We start from the raw sequence: 12,421 nt of genomic DNA, 5'->3' as shown, positions 1-12,421 counted from the left end.
CCCACTCTCTCCCATCCACCCCCACTCCCCCCCCATTCCCCCCCCACCCTCCCCATTCCCATTCCCCGCACCCACTCTCCCCATCCCCCCCACTCTCCCACCCACTCCCCATTCCCCCCCTACTCTCCCCATTCCCCCCCACTCTCCCCATTCCCCCCCACTCTCCCCCCCATCCCCCCCATTATCCCCCCCCACTCTCCCCCCCATCCCCCCCACTCTCCCCCCCCCACTCTCCCCTCCCCCCCACTCTCCCACCCCAACCATCCCCCCCACTCTCCACCCATCCCCCCCACTCTCCCACCCATCCCCCCCCACTCTCCCACCCCCCCACTCTCCCAACCATCCCCCCCTACTCTCCCACCCATCCCCCCTACTCTCCCACCCATCCCCCCACTCTCCCACCCACCCCCCCCACTCTCCCACCCATCCCCCCCCCACTCTCCCACCCACCCCCCCCACTCTCCCACCCATCCCCCCCCCACTCTCCCACCCACCACCCCACTCTCCCACCCACCCCCACTCTCCCACCCACCCCCCCACTCTCCCCCCCCTCTCCCCCCATCCCCCCACTCTCCCACCCATCCCCCCACTCTCCCACCCCCCCCACTCTCCCAACCATCCCCCCCTACTCTCCCACCCATCCCCCCCCTACTCTCCCACCCATCCCCCCACTCTCCCACCCACCCCCCACCACTCTCCCCCCATCCCTCTCACTCTCCCACCCATCCCCCCCACTCTCCCAACACACCCCCCCCACTCACCCCCCCATCCCCCCCACTCTCCCCCCATCCCCCCACTCTCCCACCCATCCCCCCCACTCTCCCACCCATCCCCCCCACTCTCCCACCCATCCCCCACACTCCCACCCATCCCCCCCACCCACCACCCCACTCTCCCACCATCCCCCCCCACCCACCCCCCCACTCCCCCACCCATCCCCCCACACCCCCACCATCCCTCCCCACTCTCCCACCCATCCCCCCCACTCTCCCACCCATCCCCCCCCACTCTCCCACCCATCCCCCCCACTCTCCCACCCATTCCCCCCCACTCTCCCACCCATTCCCCACCCCACTCTCCCACCCATTCCCCACCCCACTCTCCCACCCATCCCATTCTTTCGCCCCCTCCCCCACTCTCCCACCCATCCCATTCTTTCGCCCCCTCCCCACTCTCCCACCCATCCCATTCGTTCGCCCCCTCCCACTCTCCCACCCATCCCATTCTTTCCCCCCTCTCTCCCACCCATCCCATTCTCCCCCCCTCTCTCCCCCACCCCCTCTCTCTCCCACCCATCCCATTTTCCCCCCTCCCCCACCCCCCTCGCCCCCACCCATCCCATTCTTCCCCACCCCCTCTCCCCCACCCCCCCTCTCTCCCACCCCACCCCCCCTCCCCCTCCCCTTCCACCCCCCTCCCCTCTCTCCCACCCCCACCTCCCCTCTCTCCCACCCCCCCTCCCCTCTCTCCCACCCCCCCCCCCTCTCTCCCACCCCCTCCCCTCTCTCCCACCCCCCTCCCTCCCACCCCCCCCTCCCCTCTCTCCCACCCCCCCTCCCCACTCTCCCACCCACCCCTCCCCTCTCTCCCACCCACCCCTCCCCTCTCTCCCACCCACCCCTCCCCTCTCTCCCACCCACCCCTCCCCTCTCTCCCACCCATCCCCCCCACTCTCCCACCCATCCCCCCCACTCTCCCACCCATCCCATTCTTTTCCCCCCTCTGTCCCCCCACTCTCCCACCATCCCCTCCCACTCTCCCACCCATCCCATGCTTTCCCCCCACCCCCACTCTCCCACCCATCCCCCCACTCTCCCACCCATCCCCCCCACTCTCCCACCCATCCCCCCCACTCTCCCACCCATCCCCCCCACTCTCCCACCCATCCCCCCACTCTCCCACCCATCCCCCCCACCCATCCCCCCCCACTCTCCCACCCATCCCCCCCCCAACTCCCACCCATCCCCCCCCCACTCTCCCACCCCCCCTCTCTCCCACCCCCCCCACTCTCCCACCCATCCCCCCCCCACCCATACCCCCCCCCACTCTCCCACCCACCCCCCCCCACTCTCCCCCATCCCCCCCACTCTCCCACCCATCCCCCCCCACCTCCCCTACCATCCCCCCCCACCCCCCCCCCCACTCTCCCACCCATTCCCCATCCCACTCTCCCACCCATCCCATTCTTTCGCCCCCTCCCCACTCTCCCACCCATCCCATTCTTTCGCCCCCCTCCCCCACTCTCCCACCCATCCCATTCGTTCGCCCCCTCCCACTCTCCCACCCATCCCATTCTTTCCCCCCTCTCTCCCACCCATCCCATTCTCCCCCCCTCTCCCCCACCCCCTCTCTCTCCCACCCATCCCATTTCCCCCCCCTCCCCCACACCCCTCTCCCCCACCCATCCCACTTCTTCCCCACCCCTCTCCCCCACCCCCCTCTCCCACCCCACCCCCCTCCCCCTCCCTCCACCCCCCTCCCCTCTCTCCCACCCCCACCTCCCCTCTCTCCCAACCCCTCCCCACTCTCCCACACACCCCCCCCACTCACCCCCCATCCCCCCACTCTCCCCCCCTCTCCCCCATCCCCCCACTCTCCCACCCATCCCCCCACACTCTCCCACCCATCCCCCCCACTCTCCCACCCATCCCCCCACTCTCCCACCCATCCCCCCACTCTCCCACCCATCCCCCCCCACCCACCACCCCCACTCTCCCACCCATCCCCCCCCACCCACCCCCCACTCTCCCACCCATCCCTCCCCACTCTCCCCCCATCCCCCCCCCACTCTCCCACCCATCCCCCCCACTCTCCCACCCATCCCCCCCACTCTCCCACCCATTCCCCCCCACTCTCCCACCCATTCCCCACCCCACTCTCCCACCCATTCCCCACCCCACTCTCCCACCCATCCCATTCTTTCGCCCCCTCCCCACTCTCCCACCCATCCCATTCTTTCGCCCCCCTCCCCACTCTCCCACCCATCCCATTCGTTCGCCCCCTCCCACTCTCCCACCCATCCCATTCTTTCCCCCCTCTCTCCCACCCATCCCATTCTCCCCCCCTCTCTCCCCCACCCCCTCTCTCTCCCACCCATCCCATTTTCCCCCCTCCCCCACCCCCCCTCGCCCCCACCCATCCCATTCTTCCCCACCCCCTCTCCCCCACCCCCCCTCTCTCCCACCCCACCCCCCCTCCCCTCCCTTCCACCCCCCTCCCCTCTCTCCCACCCCCACCTCCCCTCTCTCCCACCCCCTCCCCTCTCTCCCACCCCCCCCTCCCTCTCTCCCACCCCCCCTCCCCTCTCTCCCACCCCCCCTCCCCTCTCTCCCACCCCCCCTCCCCACTCTCCCACCCCCCCTCCCCACTCTCCCACCCACCCCTCCCCTCTCTCCCACCCACCCCTCCCCTCTCTCCCACCCACCCCTCCCCTCTCTCCCACCCACCCCTCCCCTCTCCACCCACCCCCCCTCTCTCCACCCACCCCCCCTCTCTCCCACCCATCCCCCCCACTCTCCCACCCATCCCCCCCACTCTCCCACCCATCCCATTCTTTTCCCCCCTCTGTCCCCCCACTCTCCCACCCATCCCCTCCCACTCTCCCACCCATCCCATTCTTTCCCCCCACCCCCACTCTCCCACCCATCCCCCCACTCTCCCACCCATCCCCCCCACTCTCCCACCCATCCCCCCCCCCACTCTCCCACCCATCCCCCCCCACTCTCCCACCCATCCCCCCCACTCTCCCACCCATCCCCCCCACTCTCCCACCCATCCCCCCCCACTCTCCCACCCATCCCCCCCCCCACTCTCCCACCCATCCCCCCCCCACTCTCCCACCCCCCCACTCTCCCACCCCCCCCACTCTCCCACCCATCCCCCCCCACCCATACCCCCCCCCACTCTCCCACCCACCCCCCCCCCACTCCCCCATCCCCCCCACTCTCCCACCCATCCCCCCCACTCTCCCTACCATCCCCCCCCCACCCCCCCCCCCCACTCTCCCACCCATTCCCCATCCCACTCTCCCACCCATCCCATTCTTTCGCCCCCTCCCCACTCTCCCACCCATCCCATTCTTTCGCCCCCTCCCCACTCTCCCCACCCATCCCATTCGTTCGCCCCCTCCCACTCTCCCACCCATCCCATTCTTTCCCCCCTCTCTCCCACCCATCCCATTCTCCCCCCTCTCCCCCACCCCCTCTCTCTCCCACCCATCCCATTTCCCCCCCCTCCCCCACCCCCCTCTCCCCCACCCATCCCATTCTTCCCCACCCCCTCTCCCCCACCCCCCTCTCTCCCACCCCACCCCCCCTCCCCTCCCTTCCACCCCCCTCCCCTCTCTCCCCACCCCCACCTCCCCTCTCTCCCAACCCCTCCCCTCTCTACCACACCCCCCTCCCCTCTCTCCCACCCCCCCTCCCCTCTCTCCCACCCCCTCCCCTCCGACCCCCCTCCCCTCTCTCCCACCCCCCTCCCCTCTCTCCCACCCACCCCTCCCCTCTCTCCACCCATCCCCCCCACTCTCCCACCCATCCCCCCCACTCTCCCACCCATCCCATTCTTTCCCCCCTCTGTCCCCCCACTCTCCCACCCATCCCCTCCCACTCTCCCACCCATCCCATTCTTTCCCCCACCCCACTCTCCCACCCACCCACCCCCACTCTCCCACCCATCCCCCCACTCTCCCACCCATACCCCCCCACTCTCCCACACATCCCCCCACTCTCCCACCCATCCCCCCCACTCTCCCCACCCATCCCCCCCACTCTCCCACCCATACCCCCCCCCACCCATACCCCCCCCACTCTCCCACCCATCCCCCCCCACTCTCCCACCCATACCCCCCCACCCATACCCCCCACCCATACCCCCCCACCTCCCACCCATACCCCCCACTCTCCCCACCTACCCCCCCCACTCTCCACCTACCCCCCCCACTCTCCCCCCCATCCCCTCCCCACTCTCCCCCCCATCCCCCCCCACTCTCCCACCCCATCCCCCCCCCACTCTCCCACCCATCCCCCCCCCCCACTCTCCCACCCACCCCCCCCCACTCTCCCCACCCGTCCCCCATCCCATTCTTTCGCCCCCTCCCACTCTCCCACCCATCCCATTCTTTCACCCCCTCCCACTCTACCACCCATCCCATTCTTTCCCCCCCTCTCTTCCACCCATCCCATTCTCCCCCCTCTCTCTCCCACCCCCTCTCTCCCACCCATCCCATTCTTCCCCCCTCCTCCTCTCCCCCACGCCCCCTCTCTCCCACCCATCCCATTCTTCCCCACCCCCCCTTTCCCACCCACCCCCCCCTCCCTCCCTCCCACCCCCCCCTCTCTCCCACCCCCCCTCCCCTCCCTCCCACCCCCTCTCCCCCACCCCCCCTCCCACCGCCCCTCCCCTCTCTCCCACCCCCCCCTCCCCTCTCTCCCACCCCCCCCCCTCTCTCCCACCCCCCCTCCCCTCTCTCCCACCCCCCCCTCCCCTCCCTCCCTCCCACCCCCCCTCCCCTCCCTCCCACCCCCCTCCCTCCCCTCTCTCCCACCCCCCCCTCCCTACCCATCCCATTCTCCCAACCCTACCATCCCATTCTCTCCCCCCCTACCCATCCCATTCTCCCCCCATCCCATTCCCCCCCCTACCCACCCCATTCTCCCCCCCCACCCATCCTCCCCCCCACCCATCCTCCCCCCCTACCCATCCTCCCCCCCTGCCATCCTCCCCCCCTGCCCATCCCATTCTCCCCCCCACCCATCCCATTCTCCCCCCCTACCCACCTCCCCCCTACCCATCCATCTCCCCCCCCATCCATTCTCCCCCCCCTACCCATCCCATTCTCCCCCCCTACCCATCCCATTCTCCCCCCCCACCCATCCCATTCTCCCCCCCTACCCATCCCATTCTCCCCCCCTACCCATCCCATTCTCCCCCCCTACCCATCCCATTCTCCCCCCCTACCCATCCCCATTCTCCCCCCCCTACCCATCCTCCCCCCACCACCCATCCTCCCCCCTACCCATCCCATCTCCCCCCCTACCCATCGCATTCTCCCCCCCTACCCATCCATTCTCCCCCCCCTACCCATCCCATTCTCCCCCCCTACCCATCCCATTCTCTCCCCCCCTATCCCATTCTCCCCCCCTACCCATCCCATTCTCCCCCCCAACCCATCCCATTCTCCCCCCCCACCCATCCTCCCCCCTACCCATCCCATTCTCCCCCCCCACCCCATTCTCCCCCCCCCCACCCATCCCATCTCCCCCCCCCACCCATCCCTTTCTCCCCCCTACCCATCCCATTCTCCCCCCCTACCCATCCCATTCTCCCCCCTACCCATCCCATTCTCCCCCCCTACCCATCCCATTCTCCCCCCCCTACCCATCCCATTCTTCCCCCCTCCTCCTCTCCCCCACGCCCCCTCTCTCCCACCCATCCCATTCTTCCCCACCCCCCCTTTCCCACCCCACTCCCCTCCCCTCCCTCCCACCCCCCCCCTCTCTCCCACCCCCCCTCCCCTCCCTCCCACCCCCTCTCCCCCACCCCCCCCTCCCACCCCCCTCCCCTCTCTCCCACCCCCCTCCCCTCTCTCCCACCCCCCTCCCCTCTCCCACCCCCCCCCCTCCCCACCCCCTCCCCTCCCACCCCCCCCCCTCCCCCTCCCTCCCACCCCCCCTCCCCTCCCTCCCACCCCCCCTCCCCTCCCTCCCACCCCCTCCCACCCCTCTCCCCACCCCCCTCCCCTACCCATCCCATTCTCCCCACCTACCCATCCCATTCTCCCCCCCCCTACCCTACCCTACCCATCCCCCCCCCTACCCTACCCATCCCCCCCCACCCATCCCATTATCCCCCCCCCTACCCAACCCATTCTCCCCCCCTACCCATCCCATTCTCCCCCCCCGCCCATCCCATTCTCCCCACCCTACCCATCCATTCTCCCCCCCCACCCATCCCATCTCCCCCCCCACCCATCCATTCTCCCCCCCTACCCATCCCATTCTCCCCCCGCCCTACCCATCCCATTCTCCCCCCCACCCATCCCATCTCCCCCCCCCCTACCCATTCCATTCTCCCCCCTACCTATCCCATCTCCCCCCCACCCCATCCATTCTCCCCCCCCACCCATCCCATTCTCCCCCCCTACCCATCCCATTCTCCACCCCCACCCATCCCATTCTCCCCCCCCACCCATCCCATTCTCCCCCCCCACCCATCCCATCTCCCCCCCACCCATCCCATTCTCCCCCCCTACCCATCCATTCTCCCCCCCTACCCATCCCATTCTCCCCCCCCTACCCATCCCATTCTCCCCCCCTACCCATCCCATTCTCCCCCCCTACCCATCCCATTCTCCCCCTCACCCATCCCATTCTCCCCCCCCCCACCCATCCCATTCTCCCCCCCCTACCCATCCCATTCTCCCCCCCCACCCATCCCATTCTCCCCCCCTACCCATCCTCCCCCCCCTACCCATCCTCCCCCCCCCCACCCATCCTCCCCCCCCACCCATCCCATTCTCCCCCCCACCCATCCCATTCTCCCCCCTACCCTTCCCATTCTCCCCCCTACCCATCCCATTCTCCCCCCCACCCATCCCATTCTCCCCCCCCCTACCCATCCCATTCTCCCCCCCCACCCATCCCATTCTCCCAACCCTACCCATCCCTTCTCTCCCCCCCTACCCATCCCATCTCCCCCCATCCCATCCCCCCCCCTACCCACCCCATTCTCCCCCCCCACCCATCCTCCCCCCCTACCCATCCTCCCCCCCTGCCCATCCTCCCCCCTGCCCATCCCATTCTCCCCCCCCACCCATCCCATTCTCCCCCCCTACCCATCCCATTCTCTCCCCCCCTACCCATCCCATTCTACCCCCCCCACCCATTCTCCCCCCCTACCCATCCCATTCTCCCCCCCCCCACCCATCCCATTCTCCCCCCTACCCATCCATTCTCCCCCCCCACCCATCCCATTCTCCCCCCCACCCATCCCATTCTCCCCCCCTACCCATCCCATCTCCCCCCCTACCCATCCCATTCTCCCCCCCTACCCATCCTCCCTCCCACCCATCCTCCCCCCCACCCATCCTCCCCCCTACCCATCCCATTCTCCCCCCCTACCCATCGCATTCGCCCCCCCTACCCATCCCATTCTCCCCCCCTACCCATCCCATTCTCTCCCCCCCTATCCCATTCTCCCCCCCTACCCATCCCATTCTCCCCCCCTACCCATCCCATTCTCCCCCCCCACCCATCCTCCCCCCCTACCCATCCCATTCTCCCCCCCACCCCATTCTCCCCCCCCCACCCATCCCATTCTCCCCCCCACCCATCCCATTCTCCCCCCCTACCCATCCCATTCTCCCCCCCTTCCCATCCCATTCTCCCCCCCCTACCCATCCCATTCTCCCCCCCTACCCATCCTCCCCCCCTACCCATCGCATTCTCCCCCCCTACCCATCCCATTCTCCTCCCCCCCACCCAACCCATTCTCCCCCCCCTACCCATCCCATTCTCTCCCCCCCTATCCCATTCTCCCCCCTACCCATCCCATTCTCCCCCCTACCCATCCCATTCTCCCCCCCTACCCATCGCATCTCCCCCCCTACCCATCGCATTCTCCCCCCCCACCCATCCCATTCTCCCCCCCCACCCATCCCATTCTCCCCCCCCCACCCATCCCATTCTCCCCCCCCACCCATCCCATTCTCCCCCCCCACCCATCCCATTCTCCCCCCCCCCACCCATCCCATTCTCCCCCCCCACCCCATTCTCCCCCCCCCACCCATCCCATCTCCCCCCCCACCCATCCCATTCTCCCCCCCTACCCATCCCATTCTCCCCCCCCTACCCATCCCATTCTCCCCCCCTACCCATCCCATTCTCCCCCCCTACCCATCCCATTCTCCCCCCCTACCCATCCCATTCTCCCCCCCTACCCATCCCATTCTCCCCCCCCTACCCATCCTCCCCCCCCTACCCATCCTCCCCCCCTACCCATCGCATTCTCCCCCCCTACCCATCCCATTCTCCTCCCCCCCACCCATCCCATTCTCCCCCCCTACCCATCCCATTCTCTCCCCCCCTATCCCATTCTCCCCCCTACCCATCCCATTCTCCCCCCCTACCCATCCCATTCTCCCCCCCTACCCATCGCATTCTCCCCCCCTACCCATCGCATTCTCCCCCCTACCCATCGCATTCTCCCCCCCTACCCCATCGCATTCTCCCCCCCCACCCATCCCATTCTCCTCCCCCACCCATCCCATTCTCCCCCCCCCACCCACCCATTCTCCCCCCCCCCCACCCATCCTCCCCCCCCCACCCATCCTCCCCCCTACCCATCCCATTCTCCCCCCTACCCATCCCATTCTCCCCCCTACCCATCCCATCCTCCCCCCCTACCCATCCTCCCCCCCTACCCATCCCATTCTCCCCCCCCTACCCATCCCATCTCTCCCCCCCCACCCATCCCATTCTCCCCCCCCTAACCCATCCCATTCTCTCCCCCCCCTACCCATCCCATTCTCTCCCCCCCTACCCATCCCATCTCCCCCCCCACCCATCCCATTCTCCCCCCCCCACCCATCCTCCCCCCCCCCCCACCCATCCTCCCCCCTACCCATCCATTCTCCCCCCCCTACCCCATCCCATTCTCCCCCCCTACCCATCCCATTCTCCCCCCCTACCCACCCATCCCCCATCCTCCCCCCCTACCCATCCTCCCCCCTACCCATCCCATTCTCCCCCCCCCTACCCATCCCATTCTCCCCCCCCACCCATCCCATTCTCCCCCCCCCTACCCATCCCATTCTCTCCCCCCCTACCCATCCCATTCTCTCCCCCCCTACCCATCCCATTCTCCCCCCTACCCATCCCATTCTGCCCCCCCTACCCCATCCCATTCTCCCCCCCCACCCATTCTCCCCATACCCCTTCCCATTCTCCCCCCCCACCCATCCTATTCTCCCCCCCCACCCATCCCATTCTCCCCCACCCATCCCATTCTCCCCCCCTACCCATCCCATCTCCCCCCTACCCATCCCATTCTCCCCCCTACCCATCCCATTCTCCCCCCCTACCCATCCCATTCTCCCCCCCTACCATCCCATTCTCCCCCCTACCCATCCCATTCTCCCCCCTACCCATCCCATTCTCCCCCCCTACCCATCTCATTCTCCCCCCTACCCATCTCATTCTCCCCCCCCTACCCATCCCATTCTCCCCCCCTACCCTTCCTCCCCCCTACCCTTCCTCCCCCTTACCCATCCTCCCCATCCCATTCTCCCCACCCTACCCTTCCTCCCCCCCCTACCCTTCCTCCCCCCCCTACCCATCCCATTCTCCCCCCCTACCCATCCCATTCTCCCCCCCTACCCATCCCATTCTCCCCCCCTACCCATCCCATTCTCCCCCCCTACCCATCCCATTCTCCCCCCCTACCCATCTCATTCTCCCCCCTACCCATCTCATTCTCCCCCCCTACCCATCCCATTCTCCCCCCCTACTCTTCCTCCCCCCTACCCTTCCTCCCCCTTACCCATCCTCCCCATCCCATTCTCCCCACCCTACCCTTCCTCCCCCCCCTACCCATCCCATTCTCCCCCCCTACCCATCCCATTCTCCCCCCTACCCTTCCTATTCTCCCCCCCTACCCATCCCATTCTCCCCCCCTACCCATCCCATTCTCCCCCCTACCCTTCCTCCCCCCTACCCTCCTCCCCCCCCCTACCCTTCCTCCCCCCTACCCATCCTCCCCCCTACCCATCCTCCCCCCCTACCCATCCTCCCCCCCTACCCATCCCATTCTCCCCCCCTACCCATCCCATTCCCCCCCCCTACCCATCCCATTCTCCCCCCCCTACCCATCCCATTCTCCCCACCCTACCCATCCCATTCTCTCCCCCCCCCTACCCATCCCATTCTCCCACCCCCTACCCTTCCTCCCCCCACCCATCCTCCCCTTCCTCCCCCCCTACCCATCCTCCCCCCCCACACCCATCCCCCCACCCATCCTCCCCCTACCCATCCCATTCTCCCCCCCATCCCATACCACCTCCTCTCCAGCCTCCCCCCCCCCCTCCTCCTCCTCTCCAGCCTCCCCCCCCCTCCTCCTCCTCTCCAGCCTCCCCCCCCCTCCTCCTCCTCTCCAGCCTCCCCCCCCCCCTCCTCCTCTCCAGCCTCCCCCCCCCCCTCCTCCTCTCCAGCCTCCCCCCCCCCCTCCTCCTCCTCTCCAGCCTCCCCTCCCCCCCCCCCCTCCTCTCCAGCCCCCCCCCCCTCCTCTCCAGCCTCCCCCCCCCCCCCCCCCCCCTCTCCAGCCTCCCCCCCCCCCCCCCCCCTCTCCAGCCTCCCCTCCCTCTCTACTCTTTCTCACATTGATGTGGAGATGCGCACGGTGGGTGAGCACAGTAAGCAGTCTTACACCAGATTAAAGTCCAACAAGTTTGTTTGTAATCACTAGCTCTTGGAGCACAGCTCTTTTATCAGCTGTACTCCCATCTCCGGCCACCCTCCTCCCCTTTCCCACTCTCTTCACTTTCTGATGCATTCTCCCACTCTCTTTTCCCACTCTCTCTCACTTAAATTCACTTTCTCCCTCTCCTCATTTCCTGACCATTTTCTCTCTCTCTCTCTCAGTCTGGGTCACTCACGATCCTGCCGTCCCCGCTGCCGATATCCACCAGGGCTCCCCGGCGTCCTGCCAGCAGCTGCAGCACCGTCTCCACCTGGGCCGCGCTGGCCGGAACGAAGGGGAGACAAACCCGCCTCAGGGCCGGAGCCACAAATGGTGCCGCTGCCACGTACAGAGCGAGCCCGGCTCCGCCGGCAGCGCCCAGCAGGACCAGGCCCCAGCGCGGCCTGGAGCCTGGCCTGGTGCCGGGGCCCAGATCCGACATTGAGAGCGGCGGCCGGGCGGGACCATTGGACCGAGAAGGTGTCACCGAGAATTCGGTCCGGGCGGTCACAACCGGCGGTAACCATGGAAACTGCCGGGGAACCGCCACCTTCGCCAAGTCAAGGTGAATATAGACACTCCCAGAAGGGGAAACATCTCTCAGAGCCTACCCTGTCAAACCACCTGAGAATCCTAGAAGTCTCAATGAGGTCACTTTTCATTCTTATAATCTCCAATGAGTACAGGGCCAATCTACTCTATTTCTCATAAGAAAATCCATATCTAGGATCAACCTGGTACTGTCCCCAATGCCAGTATGTCTTTCCTTAGATAAGGAGACCAACTATTCACAGTATTCTCGGTGTGGTCTGACTCAGGGTTTTTCAAAGTGCGAGTCAGGACCCAAGGGTAGGCCGTTTGCAGGTGTCAGAAGGGTCCAAAGTTCAAGGTCGCAAAAAAATGTAAATGGCAAGGACCGGAATGTAAAGAGGGCAGACAAAGAACAGAGAATGTACTTTGAAGTTTC

General features: G+C 67.8%; 1 protein-coding gene across 1 annotated transcript in view; it reads right to left on the bottom strand.

Moving 5' to 3' along the window:
* Positions 1 to 11,958, bottom strand: part of atpsckmt (fATP synthase c subunit lysine N-methyltransferase) — a 28,307-nt gene extending 16,349 nt beyond the window's left edge. Inside the window, exon 1 of the mRNA XM_072508978.1 lies at positions 11,651 to 11,958. Coding sequence (XP_072365079.1) covers positions 11,651 to 11,896 — 246 coding nt within the window. The 5' untranslated portion in view covers positions 11,897 to 11,958. The remainder of the gene's footprint in view (positions 1 to 11,650) is intronic.
* Positions 11,959 to 12,421: the final 463 nt, after the last annotated feature.

Source organism: Scyliorhinus torazame, chromosome 6 (genome assembly GCF_047496885.1).
Source record: "Scyliorhinus torazame isolate Kashiwa2021f chromosome 6, sScyTor2.1, whole genome shotgun sequence".
Classification (NCBI taxonomy): Eukaryota; Metazoa; Chordata; class Chondrichthyes; order Carcharhiniformes; family Scyliorhinidae; genus Scyliorhinus; species Scyliorhinus torazame.
This window is presented reverse-complemented; position numbering and strand designations above follow the sequence as displayed.